This window comes from Dendrobates tinctorius, unplaced genomic scaffold (genome assembly GCF_039654945.1).
Source record: "Dendrobates tinctorius isolate UK_male_01 unplaced genomic scaffold, ASM3965494v1 ptg000005l, whole genome shotgun sequence".
Lineage (NCBI taxonomy): Eukaryota > Metazoa > Chordata > Amphibia > Anura > Dendrobatidae > Dendrobates > Dendrobates tinctorius.
In genome coordinates, this window is record NW_027361673.1 from 21,015,743 (window position 1) to 21,039,405 (window position 23,663).

A 23,663-nucleotide genomic window follows, 5' to 3' on the forward strand; every position below is an offset into this window, starting at 1 on the left:
CCAGTTCTGCACCCTGGTCCTCCTCCTGTATTTCCAACAATTGTCTCATCATTGTCCACCTCTTGTGACTGTGGCTGCTCAAATATTTGTGCATTTCAATATTGAATCTCATCTTGCCCTGCTTCAAGCTGAGCGGGTGAGAGACCCGAATCTATAAATGGACAAGTGAACAGCTCTTCGGAGTGTCCGAGTGTGGGATCAGTTGTCTGAGCACTCAGCATGGTGGGAGGAAGGAGGATCAGGGTGAGTAATAAACTGTCTAGATTCACGGCTACTCAGACTTGACCGTGTGGAAGACAGCGTGCTGGTGGTGGTGACCATGTACCTGGAAGTATTATCCGCTATCCAACTAACAACCTTTTCACACTGCTCTGGTTTCAATAGTTCTGTCTTGCTGCGGTGGTCCCCTAGGACTTTGGACACTAAGGTCCAGCGAGAAGATGTGGGTGTTTTCTGTGGCCCAATTTTGGTTTGCCTATGGCCTCGGCATGCACATCACCATCTAGTCCACTTCCCTGTTGTCATGATCCAGGTTGGATATGACAATAATGAATAAGTAACCTTTTCTTCCTTTGAGCTGGTTGCTTAGAGTTGGTTTTGCCCTCGGTGGCCATTAGGGTTATTACACAGTGGTGTCTTTTGTTCTAGTTTGCCCCCAGTGGTGGTGAGCATTATTGCATGGGAATCTCTAACAGGTGTGAGACTCTGGCTCCTAACTATAAAGGTGTGTCAGGTGTTCTCACTCACGTTTGGTGATATTGGTGTTTTCAAACCATCCTTGGTGAAGGTAGGAGCTAGAGAGAGTTCCTGGCAGCTGTCAGACTCCTGGAGTGGCAGCTATGGTGTCAGCGAGGAGTTCTGGCAAAGCTTGGAGGAGTGGCAGCTATGGTGTGAGCAAGGAGTTCTTGCAAAGCTTGGTGGAGTGGCAGCTATGGTGTCAGCGAGGAGTTCTTGCAAAGCTTGGTGGAGTGGCAGCTATGGTGAAAGTTACACTCAGATGCTGGACTCTGTTGCTGGAAAGCTGCACTCAGATGCTGGACTCTGTTGCTGGAAAGCTGCACTCGGAGGCTGGACTCTGTTGCTGGAAAGCTGCACTCAGGTGTTGGATTCGGTTGGAGGAAAAGATGCACTCAGGTGTCGGACTCTGTTGCTTGGAGCATTAGCAGCAGAGCAAAGCTAAGTGGTGTTTCCTTGTTTGTCACTTTCCTCAATGTGTGTTTTAGTGCAGTGGTGGGATTAGTTTCTGCACCATCCACTTCACTAGTAAGGGATTGGTTCAGGGCGAGCAAGGGATTTCAGGTCTCCTGATCGGCGCCCGGTGCGGAACCAGCCTAGGGATCGTTAGGAGTGTAGAGACACTGACTCAGGGGAGTGCAGGAGGTCTCCATGTCCCCCGTTCCCTATCACAGGGCCACCATTGTAATTGTTTTCCTGGTTTTCCCCTTTATTCTGAAATTCACCCTGCTGGAGGCGGTTTATCCAGACATACGTGTATTACTGAAATTCGCCTGCTGGAGGCGGTGTATCCGGCTGCACATTCTATTATTTAAATTCACCCTGCTGGAGATGGTGTGTCCAGTCACACGTGCCCATGACACCTGTCCTTTGTCACGTACCTTGCCCATTGTAAATGGACTAGAATATTATACTCGTTCACTACAAATGGATGAATTTGGAGGGAACTTGTATGTGATACGTGTGCGGAAAACCACACTTTAACCTATCTGGACTGTAGTTAAAAATGTTTTTTGCTTATCAAATAGGTGTCAATAAGTACGGTAACAGACTGCAAAAACCCTAGAATATGTAGGCCTAAAATGGCCAAATTTTTTGCACAGATAAATGAGACCTATTACGGAGATACCACACTGACAAATTTGTGACCTGTTTTTGTGTAAAAATGTAAAATAGTGCTGTATATACCTTGAGTGACAGACAGCAAAAAAAATAGAATACCGGACTAAAATGCCCAAACTAAGGCTACTTTCACACTTGCAGTTTTTTGCGCTGTTTTTGCGCATACATGCGCATGCGTTTTTCCTATACTTAACATGGGTGCGCATTGTCATGCGTTTGTACGCGTTTGTATGCGCAAGCGTTTTTTTGTAGTGTGTGCCCGCGTGCACAAAATGCATCCTGTTGCATTTTTTGTGCGTCCAACCTGTCTCAAAAAAACGCATGCGCACGAAATTCACCCAAAACCCATTAAAGTCTATGGGAGCGCTGGCGTGCACATGGTCATGCGCACGTCAGTGCAAAAAAAAGCATGCTTTTTTTGCAAAAACCAAGAAAATGCATTAAAAATGCATGATGCATTTTTATGCGCGTTTGCACTGCGCACACAGCGCAGCGCAAAGAAATCACAAGTGTCACGGAAATACCACACTTACAAAATTGTGACCAGTATGTTTTTCTTTTTTATGCTAAATAGTGCTGTATGTAACTAGAATGACACACAGGAAAACACTGCAATCTCGACCTGAAATGGCCAAATTTGGAGCATGCAGATATAAGAGCTGACACAGAGATACCACACTGACAAATATGTGGCCTGTTTTTTTGAAAAAATGTAAGATACACAGATATATGAGCTGATATATGAGTGAAAAAAATAAGATTTGTTTTTACAGCTCTATATTATAAACTTCTGGGAAGAACTTGGGGGCTCAAAGTGCTCACCACACATCTATATAGGTTACTTAGGGGGTCTACTTTCCAAAATGGTGTCATTTGTGGGGGGTTTCCACTGTTTAGGCACATCAGGGGCTCTCCAAACACAACATGGCGTCCGATCTCAATTCCAGACAATTTTTCATTAAAAAATCAAACACTCTTTCCCTTCCGAGCTCTGCCATACGCCCAAACAGTGGTTTACCTGCAGATATGGGGTATCAGCATACTCAAAAGTTCTAAACACCCCCCTTTTGCCCCATTAAAAGTAAAGCTATAAAAAACCCACATATTTAGTTTGACTGCATTCGTAAAAGTACGATCTATCAAAATATTAAATAAATTAATCTGATAGGTAAAAGGCGTAACAAGAAAGAAAATCTAAATATTAAAATAATGTTTTTTTTTCTGCTGCAACTTGCAATGAAATGTAATAATATGCAATAAAAACTAGGTATCTCCCCCAAAATAGTACCAATAAAAACATCAGCTCAGGGCACAAAAATAACCAATCACACAGCCCCATATCCCAAAAAATGAAAACAATACAAGTCTTGGAAAATGGCGACGTGAGCAATATTTATTTTTCTTACAAATTTCTGATTTTTTTTTTCTCCACTTAAGAAAAAAAGAAAACCTAGATATGTTTGGTATTTGCACACTCGTATTGACCTGGAGAACCATATTCCCAGGTCAGTTTTACCATATAGTTAACATGGTAAATAAAAAAACAAACAATAATTGTGGAATTGCACTTTATTTGCAATTTCAACGCTCTTGGAATTTTGTTTGTGGCTTTCCAGTGCATCAGGTAATAAAATGAATGGCGTCATTCAAAAGTACAACTTCTATAAGGACAGAAAAATAAAAAAAGTTACGGCTCTTGGAATAAGGGGAGGAGAAAACGAAAGCGCAAAAAGTGAAAATCGCAAGGTCATGACTGGGTTAAACAGCTTTGCACGTAAATGTCACAGACTGTAAAGGTCAGTTTACATTAGGCGACTGGTGGCACTAAATGACCATCAACAAGCTACTTGCTTGATAATCAATGGTCATTAAAAAGCCTGTTTATATAGCAAGATCCACATTCGACATGAACTATTTTTGACAGATCCTTCAGTGTGCAAGAGCTGCAATGTTCTTGGCAATGTGAGTTCTGCTTCCAAAAGATCATTTCACTCAACAGAAGAGTAGTTTGCTCATTAGTCGGGTGATTAAAAGTCAATTTAGACAGTACAAATATCATGAGCGAAATATTCGAATAAATGCTCATTCACAATAATCATGTAGCATAAATGGACCTTAACAGGACCTCACAACGGCCACACAATTAAGTATAACTCTCTAACATATTATATACATACAAAGTACACATCTCTTTAGTTCTCAGATTAATATCTTCGATTAAACTATTTACTGTACTGTAGTGAACCTAAAGTCACATAACAGAAGTAACTAGAAAAGTAGAGTAGAAAGAGAAAAAAAAAACAAAACATCATTTTACTATAATTATAATCTATAGGTAGCCAAGACACTAAAAATGTTAAAAACCATAAAGAACATTGGTCAAACCACTGGTAATTTTTATTCCTTTGAACTTACTTGCATTCATCCTTATTTACCACATTGGGGAGTCACAAACGTAATAAGAACAAAACAATTACTAATTTTCAGTTCAGTGTTGTAGTTTTGTACACATTATTTTGAAGATAAAAAGTTAACAGATCCAAACAAACTGCCTAATGCCTACCTGGTTCAGAATTTGCCAGTATTCCGGTCCCTTATCCATCTTTCTTAAACTTGGTGGAATGTACCAAAAACAGATATTTGCATATTGTGGCTAAAAAGAGCAAAAACAAATAGAAAAATACAAGTAAAAGAAAGTAATTTACAAAAACAAAAAAAATAATGCTACAACAATGTCTACATTTCTCACATCTATTTATTTGCTTAGGCACTGTGTATTTATTTTTCTTAGAATCTCACTTTCTCCTTAGAAAATGTATCTATAGGTGCAGGGGTTGAAATGACACCTGGCCCCAGAGCCTAGCAGACCCAAAAGATCCATTTGGTCCACATGAAAAGAATATTAATATCAAAGATCTGCAATAGTTGGGGTCCCTGTTGGAGATTTTGAATTGGGGCTCACAAGCTGCAAGTTACTGTACGTCACTACTCTTCTCATTTATAGTATTCAGAATTTTTGTGTCTGCAACTAGAATGTAAAATATATATATTGTGATAAAACACTCCGGGATCGCCTTTGCTGGGGTCAAAGGTCACGTGCGTTCAGCATAAAACTCAGGCGCAGAGCTGGGATTCGGGTATAACTGACTCTGGGTCAGGTTTATTAATGGTGAAAGCAATGCATAAAAGAAATAAAACATAAAACAAATCCTTGCCTGTCCGGCACTAACTAAACAAAGTACAACCTAACTACCAACTGGCGGGCTTCTCCCGTCCAGCCAAACCACAGTTGCAGTGGGCACTGCTTTCAGTCACGTGTGTGTCTCTCACACAGACAGGCTCTCTGTGTTCCCAGGCTGAGACACTCACACAACCACCTGGCATCCTTTTATATCCACCTCCCATTATTCATTAGCAAGCAGGTGAGATACTGACCAGACTAGGCCACATAGGAAAGGAATCTGGGCGAGATATACCTGCCCTCATCCACTATTCCCGCATGATTCTCACAATATACACACAAGCATTGTATACATTCTAGTCTATATATGTATATATTGTACACATATACTGTATGTGTGTGTGTGTGTGTGTGTGTATATATATATATATATATATATAGTATACATTCTAGTTGCAGACGGAAAAATTCTGAATATACATAGTGTATGAATAAACAAAATATCTACATATATAAAAATGAATGTATGTGTGTATGTATGTGTTTATCAGCCACACCCACTCCACATAGCCCCACCCAATCCCTAAGCATCTTTCATTTCACCAGAGCTGTTTAAAAGAAGCTGAGCTGTGATTGGTTGCTATGAGCAACAGTTTTCCTACTCGACAACACATCAGCAGACACTGATCGGGTGGGAGAAATCTAGCAACCCCGGGAACATAAGCTCCAAGCCATTGTCTGCCCCCCAGAAAGGAGCAGAGAGCACATGACAGAAATGAATCACCCCCTCCCATGCCCATATACCCATCACACATCCTCCATCCCATAGTCCCATAGGTAAATCTTCTTGAATACAACAGGTACACTGCCTATAATGCCCATAGCAACCTATCACCAAACATCTTTCATTTCACTAGAGCTGTTTAAAAGATGAAAGCTGAGCTGTGATTGGTTGCTATGAGCAACAGTCCCATAGCAACCAATCACTAAGCATCTTTCACACAGTATATGATTAGATACACAGCTCAGCAGACAGTATAACACAGGAGAGGATTAGATACATGGCTCAGCAGACAATAATGCATAAGAGAGAATTAGATACATGGCTCAGCAGACAGTATCACACAGGAGAGGATTAGATACACGGCTCAGCAGTCAGTATCACACAGAACAGGATTAGATACACAGCTCAGCAGTCAGTAACACACAGGATAGGATTAGATACACAGCTCAGCAGACAGTATCACACAGAACAGGATTAGATACACAGCTCAGCAGTCAGTATCACACAGGATAGGATTAGATACACAGCTCAGCAGTCAGTATCACACAGGATAGGATTAGGTACATGGAACAGCAGTCAGTATCACACAGGATAGGATCAGATACACAGCTGAGCAGACTGTATCACACATGACAGGATTAGACACACAGGTCAGCAGTCAGTATCACACAGGATAGGATTAGATATACGGCTCAGCAGACTGTATAACAAAGGATAGGATTAGTAGGATTAGATACACAGGTCAGCAGACAGTAACACACAGGATAGGATTCGATACATGGCTCCGCAGACTGTATCACACAGGAGAGGATTAGATACATGGCTCAGCAGTTAGTATCACACAGGATAGGATTAGATACACAGCTCAGCAGTCAGTATCATACAGGATAGGATTAGATACATGGCTCAGCAGACTGTATCACACAAGACAGGATTAGATACACAGGTCAGCAGTCAGTATCACACAGGATAGGATTAGATACACGGCTCAGCAGACTGTATCACAAAGGATAGGATTAGATACACAGGTCAGCAGACAGTAATGTGGCGCCCCTGAGGGTTCAGTCGCCACAGAGGTACTGCACCTCCTCCTGAGGTGTGGTACCCCACCATCCAGGTAAGGTGGAGACACCTGATCACACTCCAACACCTGCACCCCACACCACAAAGTAGTGTAGCAAAGCACCTTCGGCGGCTCCCTGCTTGGAGTATAGCATAGCACCCCTTGGTGGCTCCCTGCTTGGAACATGAAACGTGCTGGGAGGTGGGTGGAGTTTAGCTGACACAAAAGAGCAGGAAGAGTTGAGTTAGTCGGTCAGTCATTGCACTTAATCAGAGAGATGTAGACGGACGGAGTGTGAGACAGAGAAGATCCCCGGGAGAGGGATGGAAGAAGGAAGTGCTGCAGCAGGCCACAGTGATCTGGGTCTGCTGGCACAGGAAGGAGACAGAGAAAGGAAGCTTGATTCTCCATTGGGAAGAAGGATTAGCACGGAACGTGAGGAGAATAAGATACCAAGGACCAGGGTTAGAGGAGAACCCTTTTCAAGTTCTAAGCGCAAGGCTGAAGTCCGGTCCCTGAGGTTGTATGGATACTAATTGTCCTGCAGCAGACACCGAGGAATAGAAGTAGTGACTACTTTATTCCCACACAAGACTTGGGGGCACAACAGCAACATATTAGTGAGCCGGGACTTAGTAGCAAGTAGTCCCCGAAGCAGGCTACAGCTGTCTGCCGTACAAGTAGAGTTCATAGGAACATCTGATAGGAGGCACTCCAGTGTAACTCAGTACTGAGAGTACTTCATTCTTAGGCGCTATAAGAGGAGACGTTCAGGAAAGGCACATGTGTTGGCGGAGTGTTGGAAAGGAGTACTTCATCTTGCCTGGAAGTTGGCTGAGCTCCTGACTCGGAGGACACGGCACCGAGGCGGGCACCTGTATGCTCAACAGACTGTGAGTAAAGCTTTGGAACTACATGCCCTGGTGTCCTCCACTTATTCCGGCGCCAACCTGCCCAGCACTGCTACATCCCTTGCGCCTGACACTACACCATCTACGTGTCACTTCTCCTACACTGCCCTGGGACTACAACCCTGCCTGTGGAGGGCTATAACATCACTGCTGCACCACACCATCTGTCCCAGAGGATCTGTCTGCAGCGTCGGCTTACATCTCTATTGCCGAACACCACAGGTGGCGTCACGAAACACTTATAAACTTTCACCACCATAAGCACACTGAAACAACCCCCTTTGCAATGGAGCCCCAGGGCCACGAACTGGGTCACCGCTGCCGTGACAACCCCCGTTGAGAAGATCTACCGGCCCGGTACCGAGTACCCCACGGCCCTGGTGAGTGAGGGTGCTCCAGTAACACACAGGATAGGATTCGATACACGGCTCCGCAGACTGTATCACACAGGAGAGGATTAGATACATGGCTCAGCAGACAGTATCACACAGGATAGGATTCGATACATGGCTCAGCAGATTGTATCACACAGGATAGGATAGATACACGGCTCAGCAGACAGTATCACACAAGAGAGGATTAGACACGGCTCAGCAGTCAGTATCACACAGAATAGGATTAGATACACAGCTCAACAGTTAGTATCACACAGGATAGGATTAGATACACGGCTCAGCAGACTGTATCACACAGAATAGGATTAGATACACAGCTCAGCAGTCAGTATCACACAGGATAGGATTAGATATACGGCTCAGCAGACTGTATCACAAAGGATAGGATTAGTAGGATTAGATACGCAGGTCAGCAGAAAATAACACACAGGATAGGATTCGATACACAGCTCAGCAGACTTTATCACACAGGAGAGGATTAGATACATGGCTCAGTAGACAGTATCACACAGGATAGGATTAGATACGCAGCTCAGCAGACTGTATCACACAGGATAGGATTAGACACACAGGTCAGCAGTCAGTATGACACAGGATAGGACAAGATACACGGATCAGCAGATGGTATCACAGAGGAGAGGATTAGATACATGGCTCAGCAGACTGTATAACACAGGATAGGATTAGATACATGGCTCATCAGACAGTATTACAGGATAGGATTAGATACACAGCTCAGCAGACAGTATCACACAGGATAGGATTAGATACATGGCTCAGCAGACTGCATCTCACAGGATAGAATTAGATACACAGGTCAGCAGTCAGTATCACACAGGATAGGATTAGATACACAGATCAGCAGACAGTATCACACAGGAGAGGCTTAGATACACAGCTCAATAGTCAGTATCACACAGGATAGCATTAGTTACATGGCTCAGGACATAGTATCACACAGGATAGGATTCGATACACGGCTCAGCAGACAGTAACACAGGATAGGATTAGATACACGGCTAAGAAGACAGTATCACACAGGATAAGATTAGATACACAGCTCAGCAGACTATCACACAGGATAGGATTAGATACACGGCTCAGCAGACTGTATCACAAAGGATATGATTAGATACACAGCTCAGCAGACAGTATCACACAGGAGAGGATTAGATACATGGCTCAGCAGTCAGTATCACACAGGATAGGATAATACACAGCTCAGCAGACAGTGTAACACAGGATAGGATTAGATACACAGTTCAGCAGACTGTATCACACAGGATAATATTAGATACAGGACTCAGCAGACAGTATCACACAGGAAAGAATTAGATACACAGCTCAGTAGACAGTATCACACAGGATAGCATTAGATACACAGCTCAGCAGTCAGTATCACACAGGATAGGATTAGATACACAGCTCAACAGACAGTGTAACACAGGATAGGATTAGATACACAGCTCAGAAACAGGATGTGCCAAAGGAGAGGACATTTTCATTCCAATAATTTCACTCATCCCATCTGATTGGCCTTTTCATTTTAAACACCTCCAGTTTCCAGTTCGACTGGCATATGCAATGTCCATTAACAAGGCTCAAGGACAGTCCTTGAAAATAGTAGGGATCGATTTGCAATCTCCATGCTTTTCTCACGGTCAACTTTACATTGCCTGTTCAAGAGTTCCAACTGACAAAAATCTGTTCATCTTTGCACCGAAAGGAAAAACCAAAAATGTTGTTTATCAAAAGGCTCTTGAATGAGTTGAAAATAAAATACTATCAATACTTGGGTAATCGTTTAGTTAATATGTGTTGCAAATCTGTAGTGTTGAATATATGATGATAAATCTTTTTATGTGCAATATAATCATTATAAATTGTTATATCTAACCACAGTTAGTTACTATTCCCGAGCAATGCCGGGCTCTTCAGCTAGTATATAAATAAAAAAGAAAATTACTTATTTAACTTTTTTATTCAAGATAACATATTCAAAACAGTAATCGCCTTCAAAATACTGTCCATTAGATGATATGGACATGACCCTACCTTCCACTGTTCGAAATAATTTTTATATTCTTTTGAACTAATGCTGTTAAGTGCCTCCTGTTCTTTTTTCTTAAGCTCTTTCACGCCCTGAAAACACTTTTCCTTTAGGCTTCTATGTCCCAAAAACTCTTTCCCTTTAAATTTTTCTTTATTCTGGGGAATAACAAGTCATCACAGGGGGCTAGGTTGGGCAAGTAAGTGGGGTGAAAAACCATTGTCATGCTATTTTTTTTCTCCAATCGTCACAATTAGGTCGTTTTTGTCTCACTGCTTCACGCAATCGCTACAGCACTTGTAGATAGTAATATTGGTTCACTGTGCTGTCCTGAGGAACAAATTCAACATGAATGACTCCCTTAATGCCGAAAAAACAATCCATCATGGACTTCAACTTTGATTTCACTTCCCGTGTTTTTTAGGTCTGGGCGATAAAGCTGTCTGCCACTGGCTTGACTGCTGTTTTGTTTCAGGATCATAGGTGTAACACCAAGATTCATCTCCTGTGATGACTTTTCACAACACACGACTTTGTGCCTGTTCTTTCAATTCCTGAAACACTCTCAGACGGTTCTCCCTCTAGTTGTCGGAAAGCAGTCGTGTAAAAAAACTTTGTTGTGATGCGTCTCATATTTAAATCCTCATTTAGGATTCTTTTTCATGAATCTCATGCCAATCTTATCCAGGGATAATGTGATTAATCATAATATTAAACTTACATTTCCCACACACCTCTACCAATATTGAATATTACTTTAGATTTGGCGGAATGATAATGCATTGTCTTAAATAATCCTGTCTTTTTAGATTCCCGCACTTTTGTTTACCTCATTTCAGATGAAGGCGTAAAGTTAAATTTTACTTTGGATCATTGTGTTCTTGACCCAGCAGGTTCCTCAGAATATTCAGCTTTGATGAAACTACTCTTATGATATCAATTTTTTGGTTGATTTGTTTCCTCAACAAATGGGAATAATCTAATAAAAAAGTAGCCACAGGAAAATAATATTGCTAACTCCTTTCCATCCAGCATGCTTCTGCTGTGTCTACAATAATGTATCATCAGGAAAAAGAGACTAGTGAGCTAGGTCTTTTTAAGCACATGTCTTTACTTGGTCTTTTAAAACACAAAAAGCATTGAGCAGTAAAATAACCTGAGGCTTTCTGTTCTCAGTAGCTCATGTGTCAGCCTTTATACCGACACAGGATGAGGAGAAACGTTGCATTATAATTAGAGGGTTGTCAAGTTCATGACATCTATATTGTTCTGCTGGAGGCCTTGATACTGTAGGATAGTAATACTATACAGAAATCAGGCATAAAATAACAACCATCTGTCTAACATTGTATAGATCCACCTTGTGCTGTTAAGCAGCTGTCCTATTAAAAGCATGGCCTTGACAAGCAGAAAGTATCTTATGGCATCTTGCACCAAAGCATTAGCGACAGATTCTTTAAATCTCTAAGTTGCATTGTGGGGCCAATCTATGGATCTCGAATGTGCCCTAAAGATGTTTGATCAGATCAAAATATTAACATCTATATCAATTTTTTATGTTCCTTCAGCTAATTTTGTAGTGTGCAGGGTGAACTATTCTGCTACACGAACCATTTGTCATTAGGGGTCTTCTTGTTCTATAACAATAGTTGGGTAAGTGGTGCCTATGCCAGGTTCTTGCCTTCCGCATATAGTGCATGCTTGTGTTATCTCTTCCATTTGTAGGTGAATTACATGCACTTGGCCATCTAAATGGTTTGACTAATTTTACCAGATAAGGCAACATTCTTCCATTATTCCATGGTCTAGTTCTAATGCTCATGTGGATAGGTTTCTACAGGAGGACTCTAAACATTTAAAATAAAAAATATAAATAAAAAAAGTTTTAACCATTGGCCTTGCTGATTTCTGTAGAAGCGAAGATTAGCAGAGATGAACATAACCGGTTTAATCAGGATAAAAAAGGCTATGAGGTTCCGCTCTGGAACAGGTTTTATCCTGGCTGAATCTGTGACTACCATTTCTGTCTATCCACATTTCTTCATAAATCACCAGCATCATTTGTTATCCTTTTTTATTTCTATTTTTTTATGTTTAACAATTTATTCTACCACTGGCGATTGCTATTACTGATCAGTATTTTGGGTCAATCTGCAGTTTTCTTACCTACTTTGGCCTTGAAACAGAAGCACATCCTTAGAAGATGAGCACATTGCCATACTCCTTTGCCATGGTTTTGCCATTAAAATTGATTTCCTAAAGATATCTTTAGTATGGAGGCCATGATTTTTTTTTTTTCTTTCATTAGAAATTTCAGATGACGATTCTGACTTTGTTGCTATGCAGCCACATATACAGATAAATGTGATTGGCTGTGTTCTGACACCTTTCTATTATAGGCATCATTAACTTCTTTGTGCAAAACTACAGTTGTGCTCACAAGTTTTAATACCCCAGCAGAATTTTTGCTTACTTGGCCTTTTTTCAGAGAATATAAATGATAACACCAAAACTTTTTCTCCACTCATGGTTCGTGGTTGGGTGAAGCCATTTATTGTCAAACTACTGTGTTTTCACTTTTTAAATCGTAATGACAACCCAAAACATCCAAATGACATAAAAAAAAATCAAAACATCAAAATTTTACATACCCCATTTCTTAATACCATGTATTGCCCCCTCTAACATCAATGACAGCTTGAAGTTTTTGTGGTTTTTGTGGATGAGGTTCTTTATTTTCTCAAATGCTAAAGCTGCCCACTCTTCTTGGCAAGAAGCCTTCAGGAAATGGATGCAAAAAGATATCCAAGGAATTGATAATGCCAATCTGAAGCTTTCAAACTGTGATCAACAAATGGAAAATCAGAGGCTCTGTAAAAACAAAACTACGGTCAGGTAGACCAACAAAAATGTTGTCCACAACTGCCAGGAAAATTGTTCAGGATGCAAAAAAATCCCACAAATAACATCAGCGGAAGTAGTGGACTCTATGAAAACTAGTGGTGTGGCTGTTTCAAGATTCACGATAAGGAGACGCTTGAAAAAAAATGGTCTGCATGGTCAAGTCGCCAGAAGAAAGCCATTACTGCACTAATGCCACAAAGTATCTTGCCTACAATATGCAGAACAGCACAGAGACAAGCCTCAAAACTTCTGGAACAAGTTAATTTGGAGTAATGAGACCAAAATTGAATTTTTTGGCCACATGCATAAATGTTACATTTGGAGAGAGGTCAACAAGGCCTATGATGAAAGGAACACTATTCCTACTGTAAAGCATGGAGGTGGATCGCTGATGTTTTGGGAATGTGTGAGCTGCAAAGGCACAGAAAACTTGGGCAACATTGAAGGAAAGATGAATGCAGCCTGTTATCAGCGCATACTGGAGGCAAATTTGCATTCATTAGCCCGAAAGATCCACATGGGATGTACTTGGATGTTCCAACATGATGCACATGGGATGTACTTGGACATTCCAACATGACAACGATCGAAAACACAAGGCCAAGTCGACCTGTCATTGGCTACAGCAGAACAAAGTGAAGGTTCTGGAGTGGCCATCTCAGTCTCCTTACCTCAATATCATTGAGCCACTCTGGGCAGATCTCAGGCATGTAATTCATGCTAGACAGCCCAGGAACTTACAGGAATTGGAGGCTTTTTGCCAAGAAGAGTGGGAAGCTTAACCATCTGAGAAAATAAAGAACATAAAGAACCTCATCCACAACTACCACAAAAGACTTCAAGCTGTCATTGATGTTAGATGGGGCAATACATGGTATTAAGAAATGGGGTATGTAAACTTTTAATCAGGGTCATTTGGATGTTTTGGGTTGTTATTATGATTTAAAAAGACAAAACACAGTACTGTAGTTTGACAATAAATGGCTTCACCCAACCACGAACCATGAGTGGAGAAAAAGTTTTGGTGTTATCATTTATATTCTCTGAAACAAGGCCAAGAAAGCAAAAAATATGCTGGGGTATTTAAACTTTTGAGCACAATTGCATATCTTCTGTCATACTGATCCATACAGGCTAGCTTATACTTAGTAGATGTAGCATGAACCCTGGGCACCATAACACTAATTCCTGTTTAATGAGTTTCCTTTCCTGGAACAAATTTTCATAGGTCTTAAGCACTACTGGGAACACACAACAAGACTAGTCATATAACAGATATTCTCAACTTATTGTTTTAGGCATCACACATCAACCTTTCTCAAAGTTGCTCTGATCTCATTGATCAGTTTTTGTTTTGAACTATGTGTTCAACAACTGACTGTTGCCTAATACATCACACTCACTCACTCACTGTGGCTGTCTCATGAAACCAAGAACTAATCAAACTAGTAGAGAACTAATCACACCAGTAGTGGTGCATGAGTATACAAACCTGTAGTACCATTGAGGTGTTATTGAAGAATTTGTGTTCTCACTCACCCCCCACCACTCTCAGACATGGTGTTTGCCTTAGTGAGGCAAGTTTCACCATGAGACCATACTTTTGATTATCTATGTTTTCAGTATCTTTATTTTTATATAGCACTAACATTTTCTGCAGCGCTTTACAGTTTGCACATATTTTCATCACTGTCCCTGATGGGGCTCACAATCTAAATTCCCTGTCAGTATGTTTTTGGAGTGTGGGAGGAAACCAGAGTGCCTGGAGGAAACCCATGCAAACACGGGGAGAACATACAAACTCCTTGCAGATGTTGTCCTTGGTGGGACTCGAACCCAGGACTCCAGAACCCAGGACTGCAAGGCTGCAGCGCTAACCACTGAGCCACCGTGCTCCTCAAAAACTTGAAAGTTCTGCTCAATTACTGCTCCAAAAAATTAGCAAAAAGGCTGTGTGTGCATAGCCGTATTCAACAGAGTGAAAAACATTAAAGGAAAATGATGGCAAAATTGATGTCACAGAAACCATGAGAAAACCCTCCAAAAAACAATTGGTAACTAGAACCATCAGAAAAACACTCAGGAAATAACCCAAAAAATTACACAAAAGAAAATAATAAGAATAACATGACACACTCTACCGCAGATTACAGAGAAATTCTGTATGAAACAAGGTCAAGGGAAACCATTAAAATGCAGTTCTATATACCATATATTTTAGATTTTATTAAAGTAATTACATACCTCCCAGAGAAGTTCAAATCCATCTCTCTTCTTAATTTCATTAGCTAAGTATCTATGAAAGAAAAAGTAAATGTAGATTTTTATGATAGTGACACTGAATGCAATTAATGTTCCTCTTAAGGTACTGTCACACTTAGCGATGTACCAGCGATCCCAACCAGCGATATGACGCGGTCAGGATCGCTGGTACATCGCTAAGTGGTCGCTAGTGAGCTGCCACACAGGCAGATCTCACTAGCGACATCGCTGGGGACGGGGGTCGCTACTTACCTGTCACACCAGGCGATCCTGCGTCCTCCCGCCCGGCTCCAGCCTGTTCTCGCGCGATCAGCGATAAGCAGCGGGAGAGCGGGTTGTAGGTAAGTATCACACACAGCGATATCGCTAGCAATATCGCTATAACGTCACAAGTTATAGCGATATTGCTAGCGATATCGCTTAGTGTGACAGGCCCTTTAAGGAATCTACATATGGTATATCTCATTGTGTGTGTTGCATTAGATATCATGTATCAGCAATGCTGCATTCCTGTGCTACTTTCCCTTCTACAGTCCATGAGTCATCTACTCATCCTTATCTGACAGAATTGGAAGCTAAAATTTGTGCAACGGGAAAATTTTCTTTTTTTCTGCACTATATAACTAGTGTTATCTCCCCCTCTCATTCTCTGCAGATTGATTTGCATATGTTTTCCTTCCTATCTTCTGTTTGGTATGCTACATACAGTACCAATGTGACCTTCTTTCCCTATAGATTTGGATTCCTTCGCTCTTCTCCACACACTGTAGTATGGTGTGTAAGGCAGCCAGGGTGGTAGTCGTGGCAACTGGCTGTTCTGTTCCCACACCCTGGTGCCACACAGATGAAACAATAAGTCCTCTCAGACAGAGGTGTAACTACTGAGGTTGCAAGGGTTGCAACTGCGATGGGGCCCGGAGTGTTTATGGGGCCGCCCAGTCCAACAAAGAAGCAGCCGGCTTCATGTGGGACCTGGGCTTCCATCATGTCCTGTGCCCCCTCCTCCAGCATGGACTTGGTTATTCCTCCCCCTGAGCTCTGCACTAAACTCCCCAGTGTCTCAGGTGATGGAGGATGAGACCTGCTGCCGACACCTCAGTGACCAGCCACATGGAGCTCCATGACTACCGAGTGCATGGGTAAGGCAAGCATTCAGGAGCGCACAATGGCTGCTCTGTGTGCACAGGACCAGTGATGAGGTCACAGCAGGGGAGGAGTCAGGGGTCACATGATCAGGGTCTTCGGTGTGTGCAGGACTCTGCTGTGCTGGTTGTCATGGTTCTGGATGGGGTAAGTTTATGTGTGGGGTCAGGAGGGGTTTACAGTTTGGATGTAGCAGAGCCATGTGTGAACAAGGTGTATGGAGCGGAGCTGTGTGTGTATGAGGTGTATGGAGCGGAGCTGTGTGTGTATGAGGTGTATAGAGCGGAGCCGTGTGTGTACAAGGTGTAACTAGCAGAGCCGTGTGTGTACAATGTGTACAGAGTGCAGCCGTGTGTGTACGAAGTGCAGCCGCAAGTGTACGAGGTGTACAGAGCGGAGCTGCGCGTGTACAAGGTGTACAGAGCGGAGCTGCGCGTGTACAAGGTGTACAGAGCGGAGCCGCTGTGTACAAGGTGTACGGAGTGGAGCCGTGTGTGTACGAGGTGTACAGAGTGGAGTCGTGTGTGTACAAGATGTACATAGCTGAGCCGTATGTGTACAAGGTGTACGGAGCAGAGCCGTGTGTACAAGGTGCACGGAGCGGAGCCACACGTGCATGAGGTGTATGGAGCGGAGCCGTGTGTGTACAAGGCAGAGCCGTGCCTGTATGTGGTGTACAGAATGGAGCCGTGTGTGTACGAGGTGTAAGGAGCGGAGCCGCGAGTGTACGAGGTGTACAGAGCGGAGATGTGCGTGTATTTTGGCATGGGGGGCCCCATTTGAAAGTTCGCACCGGCATGCAGTACTACTGTACTCACTTCAGCTGCTGGAGTCTCCGCGATCCCTGTTACTTCAGCCTCTGATGCATAAGTCCCATAAATCACTCTGTACTCCTTGTTCTTGTTCAATAGTGTAACTTTACTTAACATTAAAACATTCTTTATGTCACAATCCATTTTTGGATTTGTGGCAGCTCTGGTTTAACTCAGTTATAACGTTTTATCTTTCGGGCCATTGGGGGGTTAATGTCAGTTTTTCCCGGCTGACAATCTGGTGTTACTGCAGTGCTGCTGGGTCAGCTGATGTGGGTGGTGACCACTCCCACCATTCTTTAAAAGGTCACCTGATGCATCAGCTGACTGTTGTGATAGAGTTTCTCTCTGGAGACAAGGCTAGCAGGAGCATCTCTCCGGTGTCAGCCATGTCTGGTGTTTGGAGTCCAGTTGCTGTGCAATCTGCAGTGTGGAGCTTAGCTGTGGTGTCTAAAAGCTAAGTTATTTCCCTGTCCCTTACTGTTTGTCACTATCCCCATGTGTTATTATCTGTAGTGTGTAGGCTAGCGCCCTACGCCAGTCAGTGCACCAGCAGTGTTAGGTGACAGCAAGGGGGGATGGCAGTGGGGGGAAGGACCCACATAGGGCATTAGGGGAGTGCAGGGACAGGCTCTGGTTTGAGCGCAGGTGGTGACCATCCCTCCTTCCCTATTGGTAGAGCCTTCCTCTCCCCAATCCATCCCATTGTGTGTGTTGTGTCATCCACTAACCAACCACCCGTTGGGTCGTGTCACTTCATGACACTTTATTTTGGCAGCACACATCACATACAGAGTCATCTTCCTTTCTTTCCCTGTCATCTGGACAGGTCCTGTTCTTACTAGCAGCTTCCTCTGCCCGGCAAACTCAGCCATATCTTTTGGACAGTTTGTGTCACTCCTGTTCTCTCCCGCCACCAGCTCTTTCTCAGCCGCTTGTCCAGCTCCAGTGGAAGGAGGTGCCAGGAATGCTTCCACTGTAGCTCCAGCCCCGGTCATAGACCACAGATCCTGATTGGGGATGGTCTTATTGAGGTGGTGCCCATCTGCACTGTTCGCTGCCTGAAACCCCTTATTGTTACCACAGCTTTATCCCCACAGCTAGTCACTCTGCTCACTCAACCTGCCCTTGGGCAGGCTGCCCAGACTTCTGAACACAACCAGGAAGCAACCCAACTACAAGTCCCTGCTCTGGGTTGCCACTCCCAGTAAGTTAACCCCTGTGCTGCCTATCTCCTAATCTATTCTATGCTATTTCCTACCTTTAGAAGAAAAGTACTAGGAGACAAGGAGCGCAATCGAGTCTTATCCGATGATACCGGTCCAATGATTAATTTGAGATCACTCACCTAATGTAGTTGCAAATAGCAACAAGAAATGAGCATGTGTTTCCGCTGCTGCAGGACACCAGTCACAATGTGCCATGGGTGAATAAAAAGTAAAAAGGAGGTGTCATCAACTGCGCTGCTGACCCCTTCATCAGGACAAAAACCTATATAGGTTTTTGTCCTGATGAAGGGGTTGGCAGCACAGTTGATGACACCTCCTTTTTACTTTTCATTTCCTACCTTTAACATGCCCCCTCTATGCTACCCCACTACTGTCTTATACTTCCTAAATTCCTTTTCTAGCCCTATCCTACAAACAGTACATGACATCACCATATGTAAACATTACATATTAATTACATCAATAACATTAAAAGATCACACATGTATTAATAAGCCATGTGTGCCGCAGACGACTGTATGAGAGGAGGCACGTGAGGTTCCCCGCCACCTCATTACAGGTTTACAACTTTCTTCCTTCTCTGGTGTCACAACTAACCATGAAATAAGTCACAAATGATAGCATACATACAAAGGAGCAAAGTGCTGCTGGATATATGTCAGAAACTGCAGGACAACCTGCCATGTTTGGAAGTTACGTAGACTCTACAGCAACAAAATGACCAGAAGGTTTTAGAAATGATTATTTTCAATGATTTGCATTTAGGAATCAGAGTATTAATTTAAAAAATATCAATGCAAATGCATACATATTGGTAAAGAACTCTAAGGCTGGTTTCACACTTGGGTTGGGCAGAGCTGCTTAGGGCTGCGTACTTCCTCCATTAAGCCCCGCCCACTACCACACCTCTTTCATTCAGCTTCGCCTACGTCGGCATGCGTCCTGCCTACCTATCTTTAACATTGGGTGTGCAGGCCATGCAAATGTATGCGGATGCCTCTGTATGCGTCATTTTGACGCTGCACAGGCAGCAACAAAATGCAACATGTTGCATTCAATGCAGTTCGGCGCAGTGTCAATACGACGCATGCGGAGGCATCCACATACATTCGCATGGTCTGCAAACCCAATGTTAAAGATAGGTGCGCAGGATGCATGCCAACATAGGCGGGACTGAATGGAAGAGGTGCGGCAGTGGGCGGGGCTTAACAGAGGAAGTGTGAAACCAGTCTTAAGCATTCATTATACTTTTTCCCCACTTTTATGTTATTCCCATCTTAAGTGAATACAAAAAGGGCATAAGAGTCAGATACCAGAATAGAACTGAGGTGGAAGCAATGCATACCTGAAAAAACAGTACTTGTGTCTTCAGTAGTGTTGAGCATTCCGATACCGCAAGTATCGGGTATTGGCCGATATTCGCTGTATCGGAAATCCAATACCGAGTACCGATTTTTTTTTCAATATCGGATACCGGAATCGGAAGTCCCCATAATGCAGTGAGCCACTGTTGTGGCTGTGATTGGTTGCTGAAATGATGCCATCGTGATGCGCGGTCTGTGCTGACTGCGGGGGTCTGTGCTGACTGTTGGGGGTCTGTACGGGCCTCTTGGGGGTCTGTACAGGCCTGTCGGGGGCCTGTGCCGGCTGCCAGTGGTCTGTACGGGCCTCTCGGGGGGCCTGTGCCGGCTGTCGGGGGCCCGTGCCGGCTGCCGGTGGTCTGTACGGGCCTCTCGGGGGCCTGTGCCGGCTGTCGGTGGTCTGTGCCGGCTGCCGGTGGTCTGTAAGGGCCTCTCGGGGGCCTGTGCCGGCTGCCGGGGGCCTGTGCTGGCTGCCGGTGGTCTGTGCGGGCCTGCCGGGGGTCTTGTGTGTGCAGGCATCGTCCGATGGGACTACAAGTCCCATCGGGCGATGCCTGCTACAATGACAGTGATTGACACATTAGCCAATGATGGGACAGTAGTAGTCCCTTCATCCGGCTAATGTGTTGAATGTAAAAAAACAAAAACAAAACATACTACATACATACTACATATATACTACATTCATACAACATACATACATACTACATATATACCACATTCATACAACATACATATATACTACATACTACAAACATGCTACATATATACTACATTCATACAGCATACATGCTACATATATACTGCATTCATACAACATACGTACATACTACATACATGCTACATATATACTACATCCATACAACATACATACTACATATTTACTGCATTCATACAACATACATACATACTACATATATACTACATTCATACAACATACATACTGCATACTACATACATACTACATGTATACTACATTCATACAACATACATACTACATACATGCTACATATATACTACATTCATACAACATACATACATACTACATATATACTACATACATACATATATACTACATACTACATACATGCTACATATATACTACATTCATACAACATACATACTACATACATGCTACATATATACTACATTCATACAACATACATACATACTACATACATGCTACATATATACTACATTCATACAACATGCATACTACATACATGCTACATATATACTACATTCATACAACATACATACATACTACATACATGCTACATATATACTACATTCATACAACATACATACTACATACTACATACATACTACATGTATAGTACATTCATACAACATACATACATACTACATACTACATACATGCTACATATATACTACATTCATACAACATACATACATACTACATATATACTACATTCATACAACATACATATATACTACATACTACATACATGCTACATATATACTACATTCATACAACATACATACTACATACATGCTACATATATACTACATTCATACAACATACATACTACATACTACGTATATACTAAATATATACTACATTCATACAACATACATACTACATATATACTAAATTCATACAACATACATACGTACTACATATATACTACATACATACATATATACTACATACTACATACATGCTACATATATACTACATTCATACAACATACATACATACTACATACATGCTACATATATACTACATTCATACAACATACATACTACATATATACTACATATATACTACATTCATACAACATACATACTACATATATACTAAATTCATACAACATACATACTACATACATACTACATGTATGCTACATTCATACAACATACATACATACTACATATATACTACATTCATACAACATACATACTACATGCATGCTACATGTATACTACATTCATACAACATACATACTACATAATACATACATACTACATATATACTACATTCATACAACATACATACTACATACATGCTACATATATACTACATTCATACAACATACATACATACTACATATATACTACATACATACATATATACTACATACTACATACATGCTACATATATACTACATTCATACAACATACATACTACATACATGCTACATATATACTACATTCATACAACATACATACATACTACATACATGCTACATATATACTACATTCATACAACATGCATACTACATACATGCTACATATATACTACATTCATACAACATACATACATACTACATACATGCTACATATATACTACATTTATACAACATACATACTACATACTACATACATACTACATGTATAGTACATTCATACAACATACATACATACTACATACATGCTACATATATACTACATTCATACAACATACATACATACTACATATATACTACATTCATACAACATACATATATACTACATACTACATACATGCTACATATATACTACATTCATACAACATACATACTACATACATGCTACATATATACTACATTCATACAACATACATACTACATACTACGTATATACTATATATATACTACATTCATACAACATACATACTACATATATACTAAATTCATACAACAGACATACGTACTACATATATACTACATACATACATATATACTACATACTACATACATGCTACATATATACTACATTCATACAACATACATACATACTACATACATGCTACATATATACTACATTCATACAACATACATACTACATACTACATATATACTACATATATAATACATTCATACAACATACATACTACATATATACTAAATTCATACAACATACATACATACTACATACATACTACATGTATACTACATTCATACAACATACATACATACTACATATATACTACATTCATACAACATACATACTACATGCATGCTACATGTATACTACATTCATACAACATACATACTACATAATACATACATACTACATATATACTACATTCATACAACATACATACTACATACATGCTACATATATACTACATTCATACAACATACATACATACTACATATATACTACATACATACATATATACTACATACTACATACATGCTACATATATACTACATTCATACAACATACATACTACATACATGCTACATATATACTACATTCATACAACATACATACATACATACTACATACATGCTACATATATACTACATTCATACAACATGCATACTACATACATGCTACATATATACTACATTCATACAACATACATACATACTACATACATGCTACATATATACTACATTCATACAACATACATACTACATACATACTACATGTATAGTACATTCATACAACATACATACATACTACATACTACATACATGCTACATATATACTACATTCATACAACATACATGCATACTACATATATACTACATTCATACAACATACATATATACTACATACTACATACATGCTACATATATACTACATTCATACAACATACATACTACATACATGCTACATATATACTACATTCATACAACATACATACTACATACTACGTATATACTACATATATACTACATTCATACAACATACATACTACATATATACTAAATTCATTCAACATACATACGTACTACATATATACTACATTCATAC

The 23,663-nt window shown here is 41.1% G+C and overlaps 1 protein-coding gene across 1 annotated transcript in view; it reads right to left on the reverse strand.

Annotated features, from left to right (window-relative positions):
* GADL1 (glutamate decarboxylase like 1) overlaps positions 1–23,663 on the reverse strand; it is a 657,207-nt gene that overhangs the window by 70,974 nt on the left and 562,570 nt on the right. The window contains exons 13-14 of the mRNA XM_073568647.1: positions 15,390–15,441; positions 4,421–4,510 (exon numbers count right to left, since the gene is read on the reverse strand). Of these exons, the coding sequence (XP_073424748.1) occupies positions 4,421–4,510; positions 15,390–15,441 (142 nt within the window). The remainder of the gene's footprint in view (positions 1–4,420; positions 4,511–15,389; positions 15,442–23,663) is intronic.